This window comes from Chlorocebus sabaeus, chromosome 13 (assembly GCF_047675955.1).
Source record: "Chlorocebus sabaeus isolate Y175 chromosome 13, mChlSab1.0.hap1, whole genome shotgun sequence".
Lineage (NCBI taxonomy): Eukaryota > Metazoa > Chordata > Mammalia > Primates > Cercopithecidae > Chlorocebus > Chlorocebus sabaeus.
The window spans coordinates 4207394-4233634 of NC_132916.1; the positions used below are offsets into that span (position 1 = coordinate 4207394).

A 26241-nucleotide genomic window follows, 5' to 3' on the forward strand; every position below is an offset into this window, starting at 1 on the left:
GCTAATTTTTTTGTATTTTTAGTAGAGATGAGGTTTCACCGTGTTAACCAGGATGGTCTCGATCTCCTGACCTGGCGATCTGCCCGTTTCGGCCTCCCAAAGTGCTGGGATTACAGGTGTGAGGCCTGCACCTGGCCAAGAATTTCTTAAATAAAACTTCAGCAGTGTGTGTATCACAAGTCCTAAATATGGATAAATTTAAATACCTGGCCCATGATACAACACTTAATCATATTTGTCCCAAAAGAAATGTTTGAAGAAATTTTCTCCCGTCACTCATGGGGCTGTGTGAGGTCCCGGATACTGCCCTGGGTATAGCAGCTTGCTCAGGGAATACTAAAGCTGTTCTTACTCAAGTGGTGCTCTTTGTTTGTTTGTTCATTTGTTTTTGCATCAAAACTAATTACATCTGTATTCCCAGATGGCCAGACTTGAGATAGTGTGAGCACTAAGAAGAATATGTAACTGTCGTAACACACTAAATTCAACAGAAAGTACGTGGTCCATGGTTATCTTCATGGAGAGGGAGAGAAGGAATCTTCCTCTTGATTTCCAGTTCCATCAGCAATGTGTGAACATGGCTGTTCTGTAGCCCTGAATGATTCAGGCAGGGATCACATATGTATGCTAACACCATTGGATGAAGGATTGCTAGGGAACCCACAGATCCCTCCATGCCAGGTATCAGCCCACAGATGCTTGTTACTTACAAAGGGACATGAAGACCTTTTCCATGGAGAGATGGTGACCTGCCACCTCAACCACCCATCACGTTTAGCATCACACAGAGGGCGAGCCCAGCAGGCACCCCTGATCTGAGGAGGCTAAAGTACAGGCATCACCTGGTGACCAAAAATGTTTATCCCCAATCTTATCACGCCTCCAGTTTACAAGAAATACAAGCGTTGTAGAAAGCAATTGAGCAACGATCAGAGGAACCCAGAATGTGGAACATTGTACAGACAAAAACTGACCTGGACTTCCCAAAAAGTCCATGAAAAAATACAGGGAGAGGTAAATAGGTGTGGGACCATTGTCTTCTAGGAGCATAACAAAGACATTTAACAACCTATATAATTGAATTGGATACCTAGGTCGGGAAACGACATGGAGGGAAGGACTGAATATAGATTGGATGTTAGATGTATCATGGAGTGATTGCTGGTTTTCCTATGTGTGACAGTAGGTGTTAGAGTTATGTTAAGAGACTGTCCCTATTCTTAGGAGACACCTGCACATGCACCTCAGAGTAACATGTCGTGCTGCCTACAGTTTATTTTTAATTTTTTGGAGAGCTAGAGATGCGTTTTATATATATATATGTGTGTGTGTGTGTGTGTGTGTGTGTGTGTGTGTGTGTGTGTGTATATATATGTGTATATATATATAAATAAAATATAGTTTGGGAGAGAGAAAGCAAATATATTAAAATGTAAGCAGTTGTTAAATCTAGGATTCTTGTACAACTTTTTCAAGTTTTGTATATGTTTGAAATGTTTTAATGAAAGTTGGCAGGAATTATATCTAATATTTCATGTTCAGTGTTCCTCAGAACTCTTATTTCCTGCCTCGTGAAAGCCTTTATCTTTCTACTTTGCAGTTCGGGACCGAGTGAGATCGAAGATGGAGAGAGATATCTTGGCAGAAGTGAATCACCCCTTCATTGTGAAGCTTCATTACGGTAAGTAAAGTCAAAATGACACTTTAGAGAGGACCCAGGGCAACCTTCTCCAGATCAAAGAAAATTGAAAAAGAAATAACAGATCAGAAAGAAGACAATCTTTCCCATACCATAGAGTCCTGCCCTGCCTGGGGATGAAGGTGCCTTCTATCCTGATCGCTTAGCCTCTTCTGTATTTATTTTCTTTGAAAGAGCAAGAAGCCCTGTTTTCATCTCAAAGATCTAATTTTCGATGGGGTATCCATTATTACATTGTTACCATACCATCGATAACTTAGAAGATCTCAACCTAGATTGGGGTGAATCTATGACTTATTTTTATGTTGTTTTAGAATAAAATGCTCTATGACCCAATCATTTCTTTAAACCAGAAATGGTAACACCTTCTTCATTTCAAATGAATATCATGTTTAAAGACAGTAGCTCATTGAACCCTCAAAGCTTCCATTCAAGGTAGCTTATTATTTTCATGTTTCAAGGCTCAAATAATTAACCAAAGGCCACACAACTTCTCTTCATTTGCTGTCTGCCTTTTTATCCCAATAGAGAAGCAGTAAGTGAAATCTTCAAATGATAAAAAGATGGGATGAGATGGTGGCTGCAGACTCATGGCTTACTGCATTAAACTTTCCCACCTAATAATCCAGATGAGCTAAGCACAGAAGGGAACAACAATAAAACCAGCAGTTTGTTCTTGGTTGCAGAGGACAAGGTGGTGTGTCGGGGAGGTGTTAAGTGAGATTTGCGTGGATCTGAGGACAGGATGAAGGAGGCCTGCAGAAGCTGGGCATACCCTGCTGTTCCTTCTGGGCCGTGGACAGTGCAGTTGCAAACCTCTGCTTCCTGGCAGAGGAGGCCACAGAGGCTGGCTTTGCAAAACTGCCTTCTCCGCTGCCGCCCAGCGGCAGGTGTCACGTCCCATCCCACATGTCATTTACGTTACTTGCTAGGGTGTTTTCTGAAGAAATTTAAGAACTGGATGTCCTACAAAGAGCTTTAAACAGACCTCCACATCACCTCGGTGGTGACCCAGCGTCTCCACCTGCCTGTCAAGCCCAGGACGAAGCATTTAACGCGCACTCAGTTTACACAGTTCTGGCAGAGGGCTTTCTAGCTAGAGGCTATGTTTCTAAAACCCCCACATTTATGATGTTTCTTGCATTTACTTTTAGAAAATAAAACGTTTTCTAGTATGCAGGGATATTGGGATCCCTTCCAGCCACACCTCCTATGTAGATAAAATAGACACCACGCGGTGCCTCACCAGTGCTGCCGCAGCAGCCATCGTCACAGCAGTGATGGTGACGGGCTTCTCTAGACCCTCCCGTGCTCATGCGCCCTCTCGACAGAGGCAGGTCCTTACTGAGGGTGGGCAGGAGCTGTGTAGCCTGCCTGTGGCCTGAAACAGAAAGTCTGCAGTTGCAGCTCACAGTGACCAGACCTCGGACGTGAGCCCCATTGTCTTGATGTATAAATAACTGGGCCGACCCGTCACCAGAACTGCCGAGAGAGAGGAAGGCAGGGGGTTCCCTGGTACCAGAGTGGAGTTCTGTAGGAAGAAGGCACTTCCATAGGGCAGAAAGGACACGTCCTCCGAACCAGAGCCACCTTCAGGCTGCTCACTGATGCATTACGACGAAAGCCAGCAACGACAACAGCTTGAATATGCACATCTTTCTCCCCGTGTACCTTTCAATTCCTTTGCAACTGAAAAAGGGAAGGAGGGGAGAAAAAAGAAAGATGAAAAAAATCTCAAGACCCCCTAAAACAGTGAGAGAGGGGCAGCCCTCACAGTGTCAGACCCCCTCTGCTGGATGCGGGGTCCTGCCATTTCTCAAGTGACTCAGCCTCCCGGAGTAAGTGGCACCTTGAGCAGGGAGAAGCCAGAGCCACAGGACATTCGACAAGCTGCCAAAATGCGGGTCTCTCTCCCCCACAGCCTTTCAGACAGAAGGAAAGCTCTACCTGATCCTGGACTTCCTGCGGGGAGGGGACCTCTTCACCCGGCTCTCCAAAGAGGTGAGCAGCCGCCACATTACACAGGAGGGCGGGCAGGAGCTTCCGTCTAGGACTAGAGGGAAGGAGGGGTGGAGAGCACTGAGAGGAGATGAGCACGTGCGAGAGTGCGTGTGTGTGTTGGGTGCATGTGTGAGTGTGTACGAGAGTGCGTGTGTGGGGTGCGTGTGTGAGTGTGTATGAGAGCGTGTGTGTGTGGGGTGCGTGTGTGAGTGTGTATGAGAGTGCATGTGTGTGCGTGGTGGTGCATGTGTGAGTGCGTGCAAGAGTGCGTGTGTGGGAGGGATGTACATATGTGTGTGCAAGTGTGCATGTGTGGTGTGGGGGTGTGTGGGTGAGACTGTGCATGTGTGGGGTTTGCATGGGGGGTGTGTGAGCGCATGTGCATGATGTGTGGGGTGTACGTATTTGCATGTGTGTGGTGTGTGGGGGTGTGTGTGCATGGTGTGTGGGAATGTGAGTGTGTGTGCATGTGTGTGGTGTGTGGGGGTGTGTGTGCATGGTGTGTGGGAATGTGAGTGTGTGCATGGTGTGTGGGGTTGTGTGTGCATGGTGTGTGGGGGTGTGTGTGCATGGTGTGTGTGGGTGTGTGTGCATGGTGTGTGGGGGTGTGTGTGCATGGTGTGTGGGGGTGTGTGCATGGTGTGTGGGGGTGTGTGTTCATGGTGTGTGGGAATGTGTGTGTGTGTGCATGTGTGTGGTGTGGGGGTGTGTGTGCATGGTGTGTGGGAATGTGTGTGCATGGTGTGTGGGGTTGTGTGTGCATGGTGTGTGGGGGTGTGTGTGCATGGTGTGTGTGGGTGTGTGTGCATGGTGTGTGGGGGTGTGTGTGCATGGTGTGTGGGGGTGTGTGTTCATGGTGTGTGGGAATGTGTGTGTGCATGTGTGTGGTGTGGGGGTGTGTGTGCATGGTGTGTGGGGGTGTGTGCATGGTGTGTGGGAATGTGTGTGTGTGTGCATGTGTGTGGTGTGTGGGGGTGTGTGTGCATGGTGTGTGGGGGTGTGTGTTCATGGTGTGTGGGAATGTGAGTGTGTGTGCATGTGTGTGGTGTGGGGGTGTGTGTGCATGGTGTGTGGGGGTGTGTGCATGGTGTGTGGGAATGTGTGTGTGTGTGCATGTGTGTGGTGTGTGGGGGTGTGTGTGCATGGTGTGTGGGGGTGTGTGTTCATGGTGTGTGGGAATGTGAGTGTGTGTGCATGTGTGTGGTGTGGGGGTGTGTGTGCATGGTGTGTGGGGGTGTGTGCATGGTGTGTGGGAATGTGTGTGTGTGTGCATGTGTGTGGTGTGTGGGGGTGTGTGTGCATGGTGTGTGGGGGTGTGTGCATGGTGTGTGGGAATGTGAGTGTGTGTGCATGTGTGTGGTGTGGGGGTGTGTGTGCATGGTGTGTGGGGGTGTGTGCATGGTGTGTGGGAATGTGTGTGTGTGTGCATGTGTGTGGTGTGGGGGTGTGTGCATGGTGTGTGGGGGTGTGTGCATGGTGTGTGGGAATGTGAGTGTGTGTGCATGTGTGTGGTGTGGGGGTGTGTGTGCATGGTGTGTGGGGGTGTGTGCATGGTGTGTGGGAATGTGTGTGTGTGTGCATGTGTGTGGTGTGGGGGTGTGTGCATGGTGTGTGGGGGTGTGTGCATGGTGTGTGGGAATGTGAGTGTGTGTGCATGTGTGTGGTGTGGGGGTGTGTGTGCATGGTGTGTGGGGGTGTGTGCATGGTGTGTGGGAATGTGAGTGTGTGTGCATGTGTGTGGTGTGGGGGTGTGTGCATGGTGTGTGGGGGTGTGTGTTCATGGTGTGTGGGAATGTGAGTGTGTGTGCATGTGTGTGGTGTGGGGGTGTGTGTGCATGGTGTGTGGGGGTGTGTGCATGGTGTGTGGGAATGTGAGTGTGTGTGCATGTGTGTGGTGTGGGGGTGTGTGCATGGTGTGTGGGGGTGTGTGTTCATGGTGTGTGGGAATGTGAGTGTGTGTGCATGTGTGTGGTGTGGGGGTGTGTGTGCATGGTGTGTGGGGGTGTGTGCATGGTGTGTGGGAATGTGAGTGTGTGTGCATGTGTGTGGTGTGGGGGTGTGTGCATGGTGTGTGGGGGTGTGTGCATGGTGTGTGGGAATGTGAGTGTGTGTGCATGTGTGTGGTGTGGGGGTGTGTGTGCATGGTGTGTGGGGGTGTGTGCATGGTGTGTGGGAATGTGAGTGTGTGTGCATGTGTGTGGTGTGGGGGTGTGTGCATGGTGTGTGGGGGTGTGTGTTCATGGTGTGTGGGAATGTGAGTGTGTGTGCATGTGTGTGGTGTGGGGGTGTGTGTGCATGGTGTGTGGGGGTGTGTGCATGGTGTGTGGGAATGTGAGTGTGTGTGCATGTGTGTGGTGTGGGGGTGTGTGCATGGTGTGTGGGGGTGTGTGTTCATGGTGTGTGGGAATGTGTGTGTGTGTGCATGTGTGGGGTGTGTGGGGGGGTGTGTGCATGGTGTGTGTGTGTGTGTGTGCATGTGTGGGGTGTGCATGTGTCATGTGGGATAAGTGTGTGGTATGTGTGTGATGTGTGTTGTGTGTATACGTCAGGTGTGTGATTTGTGGTGTATGTGATGTGTGCTGTGTGTGGTGTGTGTACTATGTGTATATGTGGGGGTGTGTTTGGCATGCTGTGTGCATGTGTGGGGTTGGTGTGTGTGGTATGCTGTGTGCACGTGTGCATATGTAGGATGTGTGTATGTGTGGGGTTTGTATGTGTGTGGGTGTGTGTGTGCTATATGTGGTATGTGCTTTGTGTGATGGGGCGTGTGTGTGTGTTTGACATCCTGTGTGCCTGTGTAGGGTGTGTGTGTATGAGCTGTGTATGTGAGCTGTATGTGGTGTGTGTGGTGTGTGCTATGTGTGATGTGGGGGGTGTGTGTGTGTGTTGGGCATGCTGTGTGCATGTGTAGGGTTGTGTGTATGTGTGTTGGTGTGTGTGTATGCTGTATGTGGTATGTATGGTGTGTGCTATGTGTGATGTGGGGTGTGTGTGTTTAGTGGTGCTGTGTGCATTGCTGGCTGGTTCTAAGGAAGCTGCACAAGTGGCCGTAGCAATCGTCTCAGGTGACCCCAGCAGTGCTCCTGCAGCTCCAGTACCATAAGTCACGCTGTTGACCTCTCGGCTAGAGCAGATGGAAGGCGCAGGTCAGTGGATAGGAGCGGCTGGGGAAGACTCACAGGGTCTGACTTTCCGTCCTGGGAAGAGGGAGGTATTGCTAAGCTGCCGCACATTGGCGCTGTTTACTGCACGCCCCAGGGCTTCTCCTTGACCTCCAGTGCCTTAGGTAGGAACTCTCCAGGATGCAACTTCACCGCATCCTGAGAGCCCCGTGGCCCTGATTGACATGAAAAGCACCCCACTTCGTGGTATGGCAAAAGGCATATTCTGCCCATGGCAGTGCCAGTGCCAGGCTTTCCATTCTGACGATCCTGCTTGTTCGTCTCTTATACAAAGGAGGAGTGGCCGAGGTGCTTTCACAGCAACGGTGGCCTTCACGTCCCCCACTCCCTTTTCCCTACCTTCCCCTTTTCAGCAGGAGACCCCTCTGTCTTGCACAAAGCCCCAAAAGAACAGTAAACCAAGGCAGAGCTGCTCATGAGGCAGGCCCAGAGGGTCCCAGAGACCATGACTGCCCTGTCCCTCTGCGTCTATCAGTCCCTCGGGCAGTGGTGCACGTATCTGTGGGACTCTGTGCACGGAGGAAAAACACTGGGCCGGGAGAACCTGATCCAAGCTCTACACGAAGCCCTTTGGCCCCTTCCTGTGCTCTGTGCCCATTTCCAAAGATGCTGGAGCCTGGCATCTGCCCATTCCTCATGTGGTATCATCTGTTGGTTTATCCACTCCCCTCTCATCCACAGGGAGTCAGTCCATTTGGGGTCTGGTTTTGTCCAGCAACTGCTATGACACGCCTGTGGTTGGGCGCCCTGACCAAAAAGACAACAGTAATCAGCGAAAAGCCCAGCAGCTCTCACGTGGGAATGTGTCTCCCCTGAGGGCCTTTGTTTCAGGAGGAAAGTTGTCCAGGGCGGGCACCACAGATTCGTGGAGTTGGTGGGAACCTGCGGAATGTCTTTTCCTTGGGTCCTCATTCAGCAAGTACAGGGCCCAGCATCTTACGGGGAGGGTCGCTGTGCCAGCGAACCTGCAGGACTCACCTTGGGTCCTCATTCAGCAAGTACAGGGCCCAGCATCTTACGGGGACGGTCACTGTGCCAGCAAACCTGCAGGACTCACACCATGAGATGTTTCCTTTCTATGGAGAAATGTCCTGCTTTTGTCCTTGGGGGTTACACTAAGAGCTGGGGGAGTGGAAAGGCAGGTTTGCCTCTGAGCTCTAAATTGTACACACAACCCATGGTGGGCCACGTGGATCTGTCAAGTCAGAGGAAAGAACCAGGCCACCAGCAGAATGTGCTATCAGCCAGTCCACTGAGCACATGAACCAATCTAGAAAAGAAACATCCATCCGGGAAAGGCGCTGGCCAAGCGTGGAACAGAGGACGGGGACTCGGGGGGCTGGCGGGTGGCTGGAACATCCATCCGGGAAAGGCGCTGGCCAAGCGTGGAATGGAGGACGGGGACTCGGGGGGCTGGCGGGTGGCTGGAACATCCATCCGGGAAAGGCGCTGGCCAAGCGTGGAACGGAGGATGGGGACTCGGGGGACTGGTGGGTGGCTGGCACCCACTGGCCACTGTCGGGACATGGAGCCTGCGTGTCCAGCCCCGTGGAAGAGCCCCCTGTGTGAAGTGTGTGCCCAGCTGTCAGCCTGACGCCACTCACCGTTCAGGCACCCTGGCCACCCTTCTCCTAGTTTTGTGCTTGCCGGGCAGCCTTCTGGCTGCGTGCTGATAATTCAGTCATCATGCGGACTTGTAGTCTCCGTAATGTTGATTTCTCCTGACGAATATAGAAAATGGCTTGTGGGCATGATTTGGCTTCCTTGTAAGGGGGTCTACAAAAACTATGTGCTGATTCTAACAAGTCGAGGGTGGGGATGAGTCATTGTGGGACGATGGCTTTGGGGTCTGTTGGGCTCCCAGGCCTCATGCATATTTCGGCTGGCCTGAGTGAGCCCCCAGCACATGGACACTTAGGCCATCCCTGCCTGGTCACCTCCAAGCCCTGAGCTGTCCCTGCCACATGGGATCCTGGAATGTGGCCGCCCACCCCAACACCCAGAAACCCCTCCCCATCCCGTCCCCTCGGCTTGGGGCACCCATAGCTGACTCTGCACCACCTGTGGGTGGTCTTTGGTAGAACTAATCCCACTTTGGGTTGACAGCAGGTTACGTAGGCTACTAGTTTGCATCAACCCAAGGAGTGGAGATAGATAATCCATGGGGAAAGTGATATTCGAGACCCATTTTCAGTCACCTCATCAAGCCCTCACAGAGTCTTACTTGTGTTAAATTTGTTATGAATTCACATCATTAGCACTCATATTGGAACATAAACCCAGAAACCTACTCCAGAGCCAAATGACTTGCAGGGGCGAGAAGGACACAGAGAGGAGAGGCTGAATCTCAGCACCCCACTCTCAAGGCGGCATGAGTCACCTTTGCAGGAAGCCCTCGTCTCCATCCACTGATCTTAGAACTGCAGAGGGAACTTACTTTTCCATGAGAAGAGTCAGAAAACCACTCTGGGGGACCACAGCGTTCCACAGAGCAAACCGACCCCAGTGTGGACTCTCCGTCTCTGGCCAGCGTTCTTTAAAACACACCAGCCATAAAACAAGTTAAATGTTTTTTTGGTTTTTTTTTTTCTTACTAGGTCATGTTCACGGAGGAGGATGTCAAGTTCTACCTGGCTGAACTGGCCTTGGCTTTAGACCATCTCCACAGCCTGGGGATCATCTACAGAGATCTGAAGCCTGAGAAGTAAGTGAGAAAAAACCAGGGCTGACTTCCCCACACCCACCAGCTCCGTGTTTTTTGCTGGCCGTGTTGGTAGCCACTGCTAGATATTTATTTCCTAAATGAGGACGTATCAGAGAGCAGGCTGGGTAGACTCGTGTGCCGGCAGGACCGGCTCAGCCATCGGGTGCAGGTGTGGCCTTGCTGATTTGCATAGGAAACGCCCAGGCCCATTCTCACCTGACACTCATAACGCCTGAGGGAGGCCAGGCTCAGGTGTGTGTCTGTGATGTACAGGAAGCCAGAGCTGGAGAAGGGCACGCCCACCACTCTGACCCACATTCCCGCCCTCTCTCCTGGGTGAGGCTCATCTGGCCACTGGGGACCATCTCAAACATGGCTGTCTCCAGGGCAGTTTCTCCTCCTCTGTCATCTCTTCCCCGCCATCCTTCAGATTCAGGAAGCCCTTTCATCTACTTCAGGAAGCCCCCCGAATGTGGTCAATGAACCTCTACTCAGTTACGCGTCGGCCCCACCTCTAGGTACCCAGTCAGATCAGCTCGCCCAAGAACGTATCTAAAAGACGATGGCCCCAGAATTCCCAGGCCCAGAGTCCACTGAGATTTGTGTATCCTTGGCAATGGTGACCTGTGAGGCTATGATTTCTAGGATATTTTGCTAATCTGTTCTAAATTTTTGAACAATAAAGTCCCTCCAAAATAATAGTGTTCCCATTTTCCTTTGGTTATTGTTGTTTTTACATTTTCTTTGTAGACCCGACACATAACTAGGAGTGATCCACTTAGAAAAGACGAGATTTGGAGGATGGTATTTTAGGTTGAGTTGACCTCAGCAGTATCCCTGAGGTGAAGTAGCTGATTATCTCACTTGCTCTTCACTGCCCTGAGGGGCTGATTAATGCCACCCACCCAGACCAGGGCCCACAGCCACCCCTAGATGAGGCATCACCTGGTGACCTGGTGAGACCCACCAGCCTTGGGTACCACCAGGCAGCCCCGAGCCTATAAGCTAAGACCAAGGGGGCCCTGGGGTCTGCAAACAGGTCTCAGCTGCTACTCCACATTCCTGCCCTGTCACCTACGTGGTACTGAGAAAAGACAAGCCCTGCTCTGAAGCTGGTGTTGTTAGATGCAGCTGTCATTTATAGGAAACAGCTGGGTTTACCCAGAAACCAGGTCACATCCCATATCCACCGCAGGATGTAAAATGCATTTGCCCATGTGCTTGATGATCTGACTGCACCACCAGTCCGTGGAATGCCACAGCTGCACATGTGAGTTGAATACGTGTGTAAATACAGCTGGAGCATCCCTCATCTGAAAGTCCAAAATCTGAAATGCTCCAAAATCCAAAACTTTTTGAGCCCCAATGTGACACCCCCCGGTGGAAAATTCCACACATAAGCACTTAACACAAACGTGGTTTCATACACAAAATTATTTAAAATATTCTGTAAATTAGCCCCAGGTGATGTGTAGAAGGCATATATGAAACATAAATGAATTTTGTGCTCAGACTTGTGGCCCATCTCCAACATATCTCATTATGTATAAGTAAATATTCCAAAATCCCCAAATCCTAAACACTTCTGGTTTCAGGCATTTCAGATAAGGGACGCTCAACGTAGAATCATAAAAGACTTTATCTGGAGTAATCCCACGAAGAGAGTAGCCTCCTAGCAGCTGCTGTCTCCCCGCAAGAGCAGCAGCACAAGGACGGATTTCCATTTCAAAGTGGGTCTGACCTAGAAGAACCCCGTGGTGCCGAGCCCTGGGCCTCCCCTTTCACCCCTCCCTAATTGGGAGGTGATTGCAGAGCCTGGCCTGTCACCTTGGGTCCTTGCAAAGGTCATCCCAGAAATTAACCTCGTGTTAATTACCCTCTAAGTCGGAGTGCTGTGTTGTGAGTCTGTGTTGTGAGTCTGTGGACGTTGCCACTGCTCCTTCTCCCGTGGCCCTGGCTGTTGATGCCTGTGTGTTAGACGCACACCCCGTGCATCCACTCAGGCCCGGAGTGCCGGTTCTTGTTACTCCTGAAGGTCAGCGTGATCCCATAGCTAAAACTAGCCTTATTTAATTGCAGGCTTGAAGGAAAAGGTTGTGTTGTTCAATTAGAATTATTAGAAAATTAATCTTGAAAGGTGCTTAATTCTGGGCAAAGATTGAATATGCCCAAAAGGCAAATATGAAAACATTTGCCTTGTTCATTATAAATTGTCATCTTAATGATATGCTGTAGGTTTTCCTTCCCATTTCCAGAAAATAGTAGGTTTTTTTTTTTTAACTCCGTGGCAGATTTTTTTTAATTGTAGAAAAATACACATGACTTTTACAGTTTTAACCACGTTTAAGTGCCCAGTTCAGTGGCATTAAGCACATTCCCATTGCTGGGCCACCATCCCCGCTGTCCATCTCCAGAACTGTTTCATCTTGCAGAACTGAAGCTCTGGCCCCCTGCACAGTAGCTCCCCAGCCCCCGGCACCTGCCATCTACTTGCCATCTCTGTGACTCCGACTCCTCTAGGGTCCATACATTTTATATTTGTAAAATCATATAACACCTGATGTTTCGGGACGGGCTCATTTCGTCGAGCATGATGTCTTCCGGGCTCCGCTGTGCTGTAGCGAGTCAGGCTCTCCTTCCTTTCACAGGTTTCTATAAAGGTGTCACAGATGAATCCTCCAAGCCTTGCCTGTTTCCAGCCCACTTCCTGGTCTCTTTAGGGCGAGGCTGGTACCTCCCAGCATCTGGAAGGATAGGATTTAATTACAGCCAAATAAATAAATAAATAGGGAAAGTTTGGGGCCACAGGGTGTCAAGGTATCACAGCCCAGACTCCAGCCTGACGTTCAGGGAAGAAGGGATTTACACCTGCACCCAGCCCTTTACGGACCCTGCCTCCATTCTCTATGCGGGGTCCACCCCACGGCAGGATACCTGGGAGGAGCAAAGGCAACTCTCATGTCAGGCACGTGGCGTGACAAGGGCTTGGCAGGGAACAAGACAGGGACCCACTGACCCGCAGGGGTGCCAAGCGGGGAGCAGGTCTCATCCCAAGATGTACCTGCTGAAGCCTGAAGCTCCTTGGTGCCATGGCCCCTGCTTGTGCAGGCTTCACCTGGGATAGGTCTCAAGAGCCAGGGCGGGGATCAGGGGAGGATACATGGGAGAAGAAGGGGGTCTTTGGACATCAAAGGGATCCCGATTGCAGAAACATTCTTTCTGCGAGGCTCTGGGTCTCCACAGGCCAGGGCGGTCCCAGGACACTCTCCACCTGTGCTTGGTGCACAGTAGTCTGGAGGGCTCCCAGACCTTCCCTGGGGACCCACGAAGGTCTAAAGCCAGCAGTCCCCCAGCTGCAAGAACACACATCCCTTTGTCCAGGAGGTGTGGCAGCAAATGCGTTGTTGAGCTGGGAGCTGTGGAGAAGGGAGGCAGGATGGGAAAGCCCACTGCACAAGCCATGGGGACCTCCTGGGCCAGCTTCATCAGGGCTCCCTGAAGACGTCCACCCGCAGCTGCCCCGCAGCTCCCCTCAGAGCTCTGCGTGCCTGTCAGCAGCCTGGGTCTCTCTCTAAATCATCTGTTTTCTTTCCCTTTCTTTTAGCATCCTCCTGGATGAAGAGGGACATATTAAGATCACAGGTTTGTAAAAGATGGCAGGCTGCCTCCGTGGCTTCATCTCAGCCCTGGTAACGGGGGCCCACCTCAAAGCCCAAGCCCCCTTATTTAGACCACCCTTCCCTTTGCCAGATGCTTGTCTCTGATTTGGCAGAATTTTGTATAGCTACAGACTGGTTATGGCATTGTACGTCTTCGTAACCTCCAGAACCATGCAGCTTCCCCGGTGGCCCCTTCTTTTCCCTCTCCCCCGCCACGCTCTGTTTGCTGGGCTCCTTAGTATCACTGAGTGTTTAGTTCAGGAGCCCCAGTGCCCAGTGCTGACCTTAGGGCAGACATCTGGTGTCTCGCTGGAGTGCGGCCTGCAATGTGGGCCTTGCTGATGCCCAGTGCCAACCTGAGGGCAGACATGTGGAGTGTCGCTGGAGTGCGGCCTGCACTGCTGTCCTCACTGATGCTGTCCCTGCCTCCTCCTCACTCCCTGGACTGTGGTGGTGGCCACGTGACTGCCCTCCCTGTTTCTATCTAAGCCACCGGCAAGTTCAGTCAAACTGGAAACAGCTACTCTAGTCTCAGGACACCCCATTTGTATGAGTTCCCTATTGCCCGAAGGCAAGCTCACGTGGTCCTGCTTTCGCTGAGCAGGGCTCTGCCACACCCACCTGGAGAGGGGGCAGAGCCCACAGAAGGACACTGATGCCCACCTGTGTGGGTACCCCCGAACACACCCAGAGACTGAGGCAGTGTGTGTGCTTTGTTTCCCCAAACACACCCAGAGACTGAGGCAGTGTGTGTGCTTTGTTTGCATGTAGATTTCGGCCTGAGTAAGGAGGCCATTGACCACGACAAGAGAGCGTACTCCTTCTGCGGGACAATCGAGTACATGGCACCCGAGGTGGTGAACCGGCGAGGACACACGCAGAGTGCCGACTGGTGGTCTTTCGGCGTGCTCATGGTGAGCCTGCCCCGACCCTCTTCCGTGCTATGGCGGCTGTTCCCCACGTGGACCCCTGTCCCCAGGTTGGTTCAGAGGTCCCGGAATGTGGAAGAAGGCAGTGCCTGAGGGCTTGGGACACAAGGCAAGTGTCCAGGCCAAGCATTTCCCGGCAGCCTCCTCCCCATCCCGCGTCCCCACCTCAGAAAGCGGGGCTGGGATGCAAACGAGAACGCAGACATGTGAGGAGTTGAACCCTCTTTATGCTTTGTGCTCTTTGGGCTTAGCGTGATGATTACAAGAGACGCCATGATTTTCGTATGAAAATATTTTTCTTATTTAAACTCAGAATCCTTGCACTTAGTTACAGACTGAGACGTACATGGAGTTAGGCATTTTTGCATCGGCGTCTGGAAAAGTGAATTGTCTCTGTCACGTTTGAACAGACAGAGTGCATAACCGAACCCGGTTTGGACGGGGTCTTCTGCACCGTAGGAACGGCGTGGGCTCCTTTTCCGATCCTCAGAGGACCCTCCCTCCCTCCGCCAATCCCACCCTCCCAGCTGGGCAGGGGGCTCGTGACCTCAGGGTGGAGCAGACGTGCAGTGAGTGCTCTGGAATCTGACCTGGATGACAATGGGGTTGTGGCATTTCAGGGGTATCCCGCACTCCAGCCTGTGCATCACACGCAGGAGGAAACTCAGGCCGTGAGCACTTTAGGAAATGGGATGAAGGTTGTTTCGCTGGCGTGTGGCGGAACTGTATGCCTGCCAATCTCAGTTCCCTTCAGAGTTCAGGCCACCTCTCCTCCCGCCTCCCACCACACCCCACTCCTCGTCCCCTTGCTAGGGAACCCCAGTGCTGAGTCCTGTGGTGTCTCCTGGGGAACCCCTGGCTGGTGCCCAAGGCCTCACTGGTCCTTTGCCACTTGGGTCACTTCACTGCACCACTCTCTAGGCTCTGGCCTCAGCCCCAGGAGCTCACAGACCCTGACTGTGTCCCACGTGCCCGCACGGGCTGCTCACCTCTCCCTGAGGGGCAGACATACATTAGACGAGCTCCGGAGATGGATGTCCACAGCCTAACCCAGAAATCCAATTCGCAGTCAGATGCCCACATCACATTCGTGGCTGCTCCTGCCTGTGGAAGCCCCTTCCCTCCCTGGTCATTCCTGCCTGGTACAGAGAGTCACAACAGAGACAGTCATGCAGCTCAACACGTGAGCACAGGCATGACTCACATTGAGAGAATGCCTGCAGCAAAGCGAGGGGCCCACGAGCTCAGCCAAGAGGATGCCGCTGTGGATTTATTTTTTATTATTATTCAGACCTTCAGTGGCACCAGCTAAGGGGCAGGTCCTCTCCACATGGAGACTACCGAGCTAAGTCCCCCATGGTCACCTCTGATAACTACTTCTGCTTTCCTGTCCATGCAGAGAACACTGAGCTAAGTCCCCCACAGTCACCTCTGAGACTACCTCTGCTTTCATCTCCATGTGGAGACCACTGAGCTAAGTCTTACCCCACCATCATCTGAGACCACCTCTAGCTTTCCTTCCCCTGAAAGAGTTTTTCTTTAGATACGTCAGTGAGACAGGTTCGCTTTGCTGTCTTGGGGGTGGCTCCACTCCCTTCCACATATGTCGGTTTCCTGTGTGACCCTGGCTGGTGAGTGGTGAGTGAGGGCAGCGGGGATAGCCTTGTGGAGGCCTCCCATGCTGGTGCACATTTTGCTGGCGCAGGGAAGTCTGACGTTGCCTTTGCCAGCGCTGGGCTATGGGTCCAAGCTTATGGTCTGTGACTTCAGGAGAGATTCCAGTTCTTACACCCCTCCTGAGAACCCCAAATTCCCCCAGAGAGCAGGGCTGGCCACAGTGCACACCCAGGCTCCCTGAAAGGGCTCCTGGCATCCTCCTGTCTCTGGGTCCTATCCTGTAACTCTGGGCTCACGAGTGGCCCATACAGCAGTGCTTCAGGCCAGCCTTTGTGTAATGAACAAGGTCGTAAAATGCTGTCACCCGGCTCTCAGGCGAACCGATATTTAAAAGAACAAGAGGCCAGGCTGGAGTGGAGAGGAGTACCTTAGCAGAGAAAAGCGCAGCCAAAACACCACATATAAGTCAAAACCAAACGGACTTAGTTTTGTGAGGTTTCTAGGGGGTCGGCGGAGGCGGGAGTTGATATTCTTCTGTTTCTTCTATTAAGGCAACAGATCATAAACCTTTCTCATAATATAAAATATATCTTTAATTTGTTTCTTGTGTTTTTTTGTTTGTTTGTTTTTGAGACGGAGTCTCGCTGTGTCGCCCAGGCTGGAGTGCAGTGGTGCGATCTCGGCTCACTGCAACCTCCGTCTCCTAGGTTCAAGCAATTCTCCTGCCTCAGCCTCCTAAGTAGCTGGGACTCCAGGCACCTGCCACACCCAGCTAATTTTTTTTTTGTATTTTAGTAGAGACAGGGTTTCATTGTGTTGCCCAGGCTGGTCTCGAACCCCCAAGCTCAGGCAATCCGTCAGCCTCGGCCTCCGGAAGTGCTAGGACTATAGGAGTGAGCCACCACACCCAGCTTTTCTGGCCTTTATTGCTACAAATTTAAAAAACAAATGGAGAAGCTGAAAGAAAAAAAAAAAAATAGAACAGAAAAGACATCAAAGGAATGATCCAAAGATGGAGACAAAAGGAGGGGCCAGAAGAAGAGGAAATGAGAGCATGTTGCGTTCGTGTTGCTCCAGCAAACTCCTTCCGGGTTCCCTCCCACCATCAGCCCTAAGACAGAAGCGCCACCGCCAGTGGCCTTTGCTGACCCTGGCAGGGTTGGTGGCTCTGGCTGGTGGCTCTGGCTTCGGTGTCTTCTCGGCACTCCTGGCTTGCCACTGCTCTAACATCTACCATCTTGTATCGTCATTGTCTGTCTCTCTGAGTGTCTCCTGGCACGTGGAGTTTCTTAAACACCAGTCACCCTTACCCAAGATGCCCCAGCACAGACAAAATGCCTGTACCCGGCCAGGCCTCCAAGGGACCCATGAGGGAGTGAGGACACCAGAGTGGAAGCAGAGAGGCACCCACACCCAGACCCAGTACCCGGAGGCCTTCACCCGTCCTGGAGTCCCCGCCCTCCCCATCCCTAGAGTGTGGAGAAGATGGCATTGAGAGCTTCTGAAGGAGGCCTGGCCCAGCACTGCCCGGCACGTCAACACACCAGGCACCCTCCTCCTGCGTGCCTCCCTGGGCACAGGACATTTCTTACTGAATTGTTCACTTGTTTGCTGGGATTGTCCCACGTTCAGTGGCTCGTGACAGCTGGGGAAGGGGTCCAGCTCCAGAACGGCTGTGTCCCTCTCGAGCCCGAGGCAGGGCTGGCTGTTGCAGTGGTGACCATAAGCTAAGGCTGCCCGGCCATCTTCACATTGGATCTCAACCTGGCAATCTTCAATCCGGCAGGAAAGACTGTATTCTTTCTATGCACAAAAATGAAAACTAAAGCTCAAAGATCCTAAGTGTCGGGCCCAAGATCACATATTGTCCCAGAAACACATTCTCATTTAGTCCCGCCCGCCCACGTGGTGACGGGCCGCACACAGGCAAAGGTCTTGACTGTGGGGGCCTCACGCTTCCCACACTTCCGTGGGCGGCATCAGAAGTGACTTCTGAATTCTCATTTGCAGCTAAGAGATGGGCCTCGGGTGACCTTTCAAGTCATATCTTACCCAAGCCTTGTAAGGGGATCGGTGCAGAGCCGTTGTGCGTGTGAGGGGCCTTGTTTTAAAAGAAGGCTGAGACCCTGGAAGCCGCGTGCTGAGGGAGTGGTCCTCATGTGTGGGCGGCCGTCCATCCCCTGGAGATGGATGTGTGCTGGGATCTCTTCCCGAGGAGCAGCATCCACAAGTGCCCTCCACAGACCTGGAAGGAAGGACGCCTGTGCCAGGGGCGGGAAGTCAGTGTCCCTGAATAAAATTCCGTCTCTGAAATTAGGAGCTTGTACCTGGAGAAGAACGTGCAAACCTGGTGGCCAGCTGCATGGTGACGTTTGTAGAATTTCCAGCACTCCTCTATGCCAGGCTGGAGCCACTTTCTAGAAGGATGTTTGGGTTGTGTTTTGTAAACATCTAAAGCATCTCTTGAGCACTCTGGTTTCATGAGACCACTTTATCCTTCTCCCGTTTCTTAACCACGGGCACGGAATGTTCTGAATATCCCACCTCAGGTGCCGTGTGGTGTGTCCTTATGCCACCATAGCAAACACGGATGGTTCTGAGCTCAGGCTCTGCTGCTTGCAGCTGGACCATTCATCTGTAGACGGTTGTGAGGAATGGCACCTTCCAAGGCTGTTTGGAGACTGAGATTCTTGGCACTTGGAGTTGGATGCAGCACGTGGACCGAGAGCAGCTTGGATTAGAGGGCGTGTATCTGTGCACACAGGGACTTCCACACACGGGCATGGATCAACACAGCTGTCCAAGACCCAGCCCCTCCATACCGGCAAAGCCAGGCCCTCTGCCACTTTGAGTCACCTATCTCAGGACAGGGCTTGTCCTCACCTGTTTTCAAATGAAAATGTTAGCTTGCTTTTGGTGCCCTTTTAAGAACGGTGATCGACCAAGTAAACTTGAAATCGAGGCTTCTGTCACCAAGGGTGACACAGGCAAACGTCTTGACTGTGGGGGCCCCACGCTTCCCAGAGTCTCCTCCTTCCCCTGCCCCCAGTACCACTGGCCTCCATGAGGCATGTCCTGCCTGTGCTGGGACCGCCACTCTTTCCAGGTTCCTTGGCTGTCCCTTTAGACAAGGCTTCTCAGCCAGCACTGTTGAGGTTAGGACTGGACACTTCCTTGTTGTGGGACGCCCTGTGTGTCATAGGATGTTTAGCAGCATCCATGCCTCCCTCACTGGATGCCTGTAGCACCAGGACCCCCGGGCATGACAGCCAGAAATGTCTCTAGTCGTTAGGAAATGTCCCCTGGCATACAACAGTGATCCCAGTTGAGAAGCACTGCATTATGTCTGTCCAATTACCTTCCCAGAAGCATGGGGCCTGCACCCTGTGGAGCTGTGGCTGCATCTCCTTGAGCCCCTCTGTGCCTGTCTGCAGCCTGGTCTCGGTGCCAACTGGGAAAGAATCCCTTGGAGTGTCCTCCCTCCCCCGGTGCGTGTACTTGACTGTGGGACCCCAAGATGAACCTTGGCTTTTCTCAGTTCACCCCGGAGGCCTTGGCCAGCCTCAGTGCTGCTCAACAAAACGCCAAAAGTCTCACTGTAAATAACGTCCCAAGAAACTCATCAGCAGCCTGAGTCAGTAATGCTTCAGTACTGAAAAGTTCCCGGGCAGCTCGATTCAGACGACCATACTGAAATTATCTCCCTTCTCCACAGGAAGGGGTGGATAAGGGCATAGGAAAGGCAGCAGAACCCCATGGCTGGTGGAGGCTGCAGAGTCCACACCTCACCCTCAGTATCACCCCACCATCAGCAGCACCTTCATCACCAAGAAGCAGTTATTGAATATCCGTGGGTGCTGTGCTGGGTGTTTTCTGGCTGAATAGATGGTTGGGGACCTTCTACTATGTGGATGGAGAAAGAAGGGGAGGAGGAGAGAGAAACACAAAGCGGTGTGTTTCCTGATCACAAGGGAATCATCTTCAAAAGCTAAAAATAAATCACCAGACCAGGCACGGTGGCTCACACCTGTAATCCCAGCACTTTGGGAGGCCAAGGCGGATGGATCACTTGAGGTCAGGAGTTCAAGACCAGCCTGGCCAACATGGTGAAACCCTGTCTCTACTTAAAAAAAAACAAAAAACAAAAAACAAAAATTAGCCAGGCATGGTGGTGCATGCCTGTAGTCCCAGCTACTCGGGAGGCAGAGACAGAATCACTTGAACCCAGCGGGCGGAGGTTGCAGTGAGCCGAGATTGTGCCCTTGCACTCCAGCCTGGGTGACAGTGCAAGACTCCATCTCAAAAAAAAAAAAAAAAAGAAAAGAAAAGAAGAAATATCACCAAACAAATGTATGCAAGATACCAGTCCATCAGCAAAAAATAAATGCTATCCAGGCATCCGGATAGGTACCATTTGTGTAACAAGGATTAAACGGTGTGTACGGGATGACAGCTTTCTCATTTCACAGAGCCAGAAGTCTTGTCCTTGGAAATGGGATTTCATAGTGCTATTAATAGACTCAAAAAGGAGAAAGAGCAGCATAGGAAAGGAGTTCCCTTTGCTAATACAATTCTATTCTGAGAGATATTTCAGTGTGTGTGATTAGCTTATAAACTTTCATCCTGTTTTACCAGACGAACAGCTCATCTGCCAGTCAGAGCATTCTGGCCTTTCCAATTTAATTACACTTGTCTCTTTTTCAATTCTCATCTGGACCCCCTTCCGCCTGCTTTTTATTACTTTTGTATTTATTGATTGCCTGCAGCCTGTCTGCTCTGAGTTCCCTCACTTACTCTGTGCACAGGATGGACAGCACATTTTAATGTGACAGAAAAGGCTTCAAACGTCAGAGCTGGTGGAAAAGTTTCCATTTCTTTTAAAATGTTGTTTTCAGAAAGCAGACTGGTAATATTAAAAGCCTTAAATGCATTCATTTCTTTAAGATTATAATTTCACTCCTAGCAGCCTATCGTAAGAATAAATCCAAATCTTAGGAAATCATCTGTGCACATTTCAGTAGCACTTATAATAGCAGAAAATTGGAAATGTCCTAAGTGTACAGCAGTAGATACACTCACGATTACATTTCGGCATATCCACATGTTTGTTAAGTGATATTACAAAGATTTCATCATAACCATTGAAAGTTTTATATTATTCTGTGAAAAGTTAGTATACAAAACCTTATCTGTGTTTTTAAAACAAAATAAAAAACAGCTAGAAAAGATTACTAGGAGGAACTAACAAATGTTAATTTTGGATATCTTTGGGTAATGGAATTCTGCGTGATTTTTTTTTTTTTTTTGGTCTTTCTACTTTGTGTATCCAAGATTTTCAAACTGCAAAGGATGAATGCTGGAGGATGAATTCTAAAAGGGCAGAGACACATGCACTAAAAAATAAAGATGAGAGAGAATTCAATAAGACCGCGTAAACACCTGCTTCCCCATAATTTAAACTGACTTGAAAGACATGGAGTAGGATTGATCCTTGGGCACATTTCACTTAGATTCAGGATCTTTATGAAAAGATTGGTTGCTGCCGCCACCCTAGTTTCTTTTGTGAGAAGCGGTCAGCTGTGCACCTTGCTCTGATGAGACCATTCCGGGTTACTGCTTCCAGAGTGCGTGTAATCACCGCTGCATGTGCCTGGGGGAGTTGGTGCAAGAAAGAAACTCATGCTCAGAAAAGGCTGCGCTCGGTCCCCTCCTTATCTCAAGCTCCGTCCTGGCAGATGTCCAGTAATAACAAAATAAGGATGTAGGGTGTGGCAGCTGTATCTGAGAGGTTGCTGTGCCGTATTGTCCTCATCAGAGGCTAATGGCCATGGTCAGGTCTATCTCGTGCTGGCAGCACTCTGGGCCCTGCATCCTGGCATGCATGGGTGTTCAACATGAGCTAGCTGTTCTCCTCCTCCTCCTCCTAGCTCATCCCTTCCACGGCACCTGCCAGGGCAGGACAGGGTCCTAAACCGCATGTAAGACGTGTTCGTCCAAACTGCCTGACCACAGGACCCCGCTCTGCCTCTTTTCTGGGCCATACTCAGCGCCTGCTGGCCTGCCACAGAGTGTGATTATCTACCATACCTGTCATTCACCCGTCTCATCCACCAAATGGCAAGCTCTGTGAGGCAGTTTTAGTCACTGTTGTACCACAAGCACGTAGACCAGTGGTTACACTTGACTGATGGAGATTTCGAATGTGGAAATGGACATGGTAGCAAGCTGCCCTGCTAGGGTGCTTCGCCATTAAGCCAGGTCTGTCTGGATGAATGAACTCACTGTGCTCTGTGTTTCTCTGCAGTTCGAGATGCTCACGGGGTCCCTGCCGTTCCAGGGGAAGGACAGGAAGGAGACCATGGCCCTCATCCTCAAGTGAGTAGTGTGGGAGCCACCCCAGAGACCTGTGAACACCTTCTGATATCAAGAGCTGCCGCCTCTGAACCTGGAACTGTGAAGTTCTGATTACATTGCTAGGCTTACAGTGCCGAAGTATTGTAAGCTGTTTTCTAAAAGTCACGGTTTTACACAAAATGGTAGCGCTCTTCCACCAGTAGCAGTGGTGATAGGGTGCTGGGCATTCTAGTGACAGTGGGTCAAGGGAGCAGTTGCTGGTTTGGCTCATCCTGCTGAGTGGTTCTGGTGGACTCTTCTACCATAGATAGTTTTCCATCAGTAAGTCACTTAGAATGTGTAGTGGCTGGTTTTCAACTGTGATGATTGGTGACCTCCCAGAAGCAAAGTGTAGACAGAAAAAGACACAAGGCCTACAGGGCCTTGTCCAGAGAGATCACAAGAGCAGGGGTCTCCTTTCCCTCCCCACCTGCTGACCGCATTCTTATAGCACTCCTGGTTGACCTTGGCAGGACTCAGTATTATTTTACCCTGTGACTGGTTACAAACCATTTTCTGCTTAATTATCATGAAAAATCATTTACTAAGCCAAGGTTTTGCTCTCAGACTGTAGGAAGAAGCCTGATCCCCATGCCACCTTGCCATAGAATCCTAAATGTGAGCAGACACCGCCGACCATCACTGTCCCAGAGCAGATGGAAGGAGGGCAGGAAACAGAGAGGCTGGGAGCCCCTAATCAGTTCCTTCCTAAGTGAGGCCACTTGGTGGAGGAGTCGTAAAGCCATTTGTCCTCATGAGCCACTCTTGCCAACTCTGTTTGCAAATGGACACGTAACTTTGATAAAATTGGGAATCACCTAAAACACCACCAGCTCAGCTTTTGTAAGCTCTGTCCTTATGTAGATGGAAGGAGAGAGGGGAGTGAAGGAAGCTCCATCGTGAGGATGCTTTTGTAAAGCTAAGGAGTGTCTTTTTATTTAATCAGCCTTTTCCTCCATCAAGGGACCTTGAATTGCAGCAGACACTAAGAGCTGCAAGTCAGGACCTTCGCGTGATTCTCGTTATTCGAATTTTAAGGGAGAACACGTTCTTTACTTTTTCTAAAGCTGGAATAATCCCTGACAGCAAGTCACGGGTGTGGTGTGTCCTCAGGGCATTCCACTTGGGAGGGATGGAGAATTTCTGGAGGGGAGCACCAGGCTCTGTGCCCGGAGTTCTCAGTGTGCTCTGAAGACCCTGGTGGCCCTGAGACCCTCCTGGGGTTTGCAGGTCCTCCTCTCGCAGGTTTTCTTCGTAGCATCGCAACAGACTGAGCACAGGGCAGACAAGAGGGTCCAGCTGTCTCCTGTGAGCCAGGAAAAGACCCACCAAAATGCAGAACACCACCACGAAAGGCTTTTTATATGTTTGTTTGGGAAAACATAGATAATTTCCATTAACAATGCTATTTATGTTAATGAGAGTGTTACTGTGTTTTAATGATTTTATTAAATAATACATTTATTAATAAAAATATTTATTAAAATGAATTAAATATAAATTTCACAGATTTCTCACTTTACTTTCTACTGTGGTAAATATCACAGCTGTATTCTACATAAACAAAAGCTCTTTGGTGTCCTCAGTAACTTTTAAAGCATAAAAGGGTCCTAAGACCCACATGTTAGAGTACGGCTGCTCTGGGTGACTGTGACTGAGGTCTCTGAATGCTGACTGGGGCCCTCTTTATAGCTTGTCCTTGTTCTCCTAAAATAGATCCTAAAATAGGATTCTGTTTTTCAGAGCCAAGCTGGGGATGCCGCAGTTTCTCAGTGGGGAGGCACAGAGTTTGCTGCGAGCTCTCTTCAAACGAAACCCCTGCAACCGGCTGGGTAAGAGTCCCCAGGACACCCCACCATGGGAACATGCAGGGTGCTGCCCCCCGAGCCACAGTGGAGGGCTACCCACCTGCTCTGGCCCAATGCCGACTGAGGTCACTGAAAACAGACCTCACCTAGAGGTTGAAATAGTACCAGTGCCATCTGAGCTCCAGGAAAAGAGGCCCCTTCACAGCTTCTAAAACACATAGTTGCTGCCAAAATACCATAAGCTGTTTTCTGACAGCCACTGGTTTTACCCAAAATGGTAGTATTCTACCAATCTGACTTCCCTGAGTTTTGAAAGTCTATAAGCTAAGGACAGAACTGTTGAAAAGCTGCTTCTAATTTAATTCTCCCTAAATTAAGAAACCTCCACAACTGTTAAAATCAGGATCTACTTTAATATTAACTACTGATTGATTTTCTTTTTGTGTATGTGACAGTGTATTGAGGGTTACTCCGTGGGCTGAGCAGGTCTTAGCGAGTGGGCGTGGCCGTGTTGTCTCAGAGTCAGACAGCATCCGGAGCAGGGTGTTTCCGGTTCAGACAGCAGCCGGAGCAAGGTGTTTCCGGTTCAGACAGCAGCCGGAGCAGGGTGTTTCCGGTTCAGACAGCAGCCGGAGCTGGTGTTTCCGGTTCAGACAGCGGCCAGAGCAGGGTGTTTCGGGTTATTTTATTACACACGACAACAAAAGGAACACGTTCTGTTCTGGTTTTTTTTTTTTTTTTTTTTTTTTTAACTCTAACGTCACAGATAGAAGACATATCAGAGGGGAAGTCAAAAGTTAAATCAGGAAATATTTCATTTCAGAAAAAATACTAGATTTTCCTCTCTTCATGCCCCAACACCAAAGAAAGATGGACCCATTTAGCTTCTTCCCCACATCAGCTTCCATTGCAGGGAACTTTTGTATTAATTTGCAATCCTTCAGTGTTTAAAAGTGAAGCTAATCAAAAGTACCTTCCTACTCCACAGTAATATTTTCACAGTATGAGGTAATTGATATGTAACTTTGTGATCTTAGAAAAAAGGAGTTAAGGTGATTTTTAAAAATCAACATCTATGTATTTAAAGTACTGAGTAGTAATTCCCATGAAATTCATCTTGTAATGAATTGTCATAGTTGTATTCACCTAATTAAACACATTTACATCCAACTTCTAATCCAGATTTTTATCACGTAAACCACTCTTCCTTCCTGTGGATTCGTCTTCATAGGAATTCTTTTCTTTATATAAGGATGTCCCATAGTTGTCTTTATGAGGCAATTCTTCTCCATGTAAGCAGATATTTTAAATCCCACTTTACAGACCTTTCAGTGATCACCCACTGTCGATGCCTTTGTCCAGTTGGCCTATTTCCATTCTTCCACACCACGCAGTAAAGCAATTCCTCCTTGTCACCGAGCACCTCTACTTGCCAAGCGTGGCTACCAGGAGAGCAAGTGACACGGTGAGCTCCCTGTGGCGTGGGAGCCGTGAGAGCAGGTGACACGGTGAGCTCCCCGTGGCGTGGATGACATGAGAGCAGGTGACACGGTGAGCTCCCCGTGGCATAGGTGACGTGAGAGCAGGTGACATGGTGAGTTCCCCGTGGCACAGTGATGTCACAGGGTGTTCTGCCATCACTGTCTGCCGGTCACTGCAGGCCAATCCAGAAAGCCCAGGGCACATGGGTGTGTGTCGAGAGTAAATCCCTGCAACATTTCAGCACCTTGGTAAAACCATCAAAATGTTAAACGTATGCACCCTTTTGCCCAGAAGTGTTACTGCCAGAAATCTCTCCAACAAAAATAGCCATACCCGCATAAAAGGGATACAAATAAACAGTGTTTACCAAGTATCTTCCTGTTTAACAAAGACCTGAAGATGAAGTAAGCCTCGATCGATAAGGAAGTCATTGAATCAATTACGAAACGTCCACACCACGGCCTGGGGCTGGAGGACAGTGTCTCGGCCATGGTGCTGCACCGTTTGGGCTGGTTAATTCTTGTTTTAGGAGCTGCTCCGTGCATTGGGGCTGTTTAGCAGCATCCCCACCCCCACCCCGTGATGATCAAACATCTCCTGACATTGGCAAAGTCCCCCTCTTCAGAATCTCCACATTGCTGGTACTGACATGGAAGGGCCAGAGTCTAGACTGAATTGCAGCCCGCGTGGCTGGAGAGTGTAGACTCGCCCTGCAGTGGAGCCCGTGCCACCCACACCACAGTACATCTGTGCCAGGGCACATGGCG

At 50.4% G+C, this 26241-nt stretch overlaps 1 protein-coding gene across 6 annotated transcripts in view; it reads left to right on the plus strand.

The window, feature by feature from the left end:
• RPS6KA2 (ribosomal protein S6 kinase A2) overlaps positions 1–26241 on the plus strand; it is a 452505-nt gene that overhangs the window by 354784 nt on the left and 71480 nt on the right. For all 6 annotated transcript variants that reach the window (XM_008007794.3, XM_008007793.3, XM_073022282.1 and 3 more), the window contains 7 exons: positions 1601–1681; positions 3621–3700; positions 9480–9586; positions 13191–13228; positions 14017–14159; positions 22096–22166; positions 23928–24016. In XM_008007794.3, the coding sequence (XP_008005985.2) occupies positions 1601–1681; positions 3621–3700; positions 9480–9586; positions 13191–13228; positions 14017–14159; positions 22096–22166; positions 23928–24016 (609 nt within the window). The remainder of the gene's footprint in view (positions 1–1600; positions 1682–3620; positions 3701–9479; positions 9587–13190; positions 13229–14016; positions 14160–22095; positions 22167–23927; positions 24017–26241) is intronic.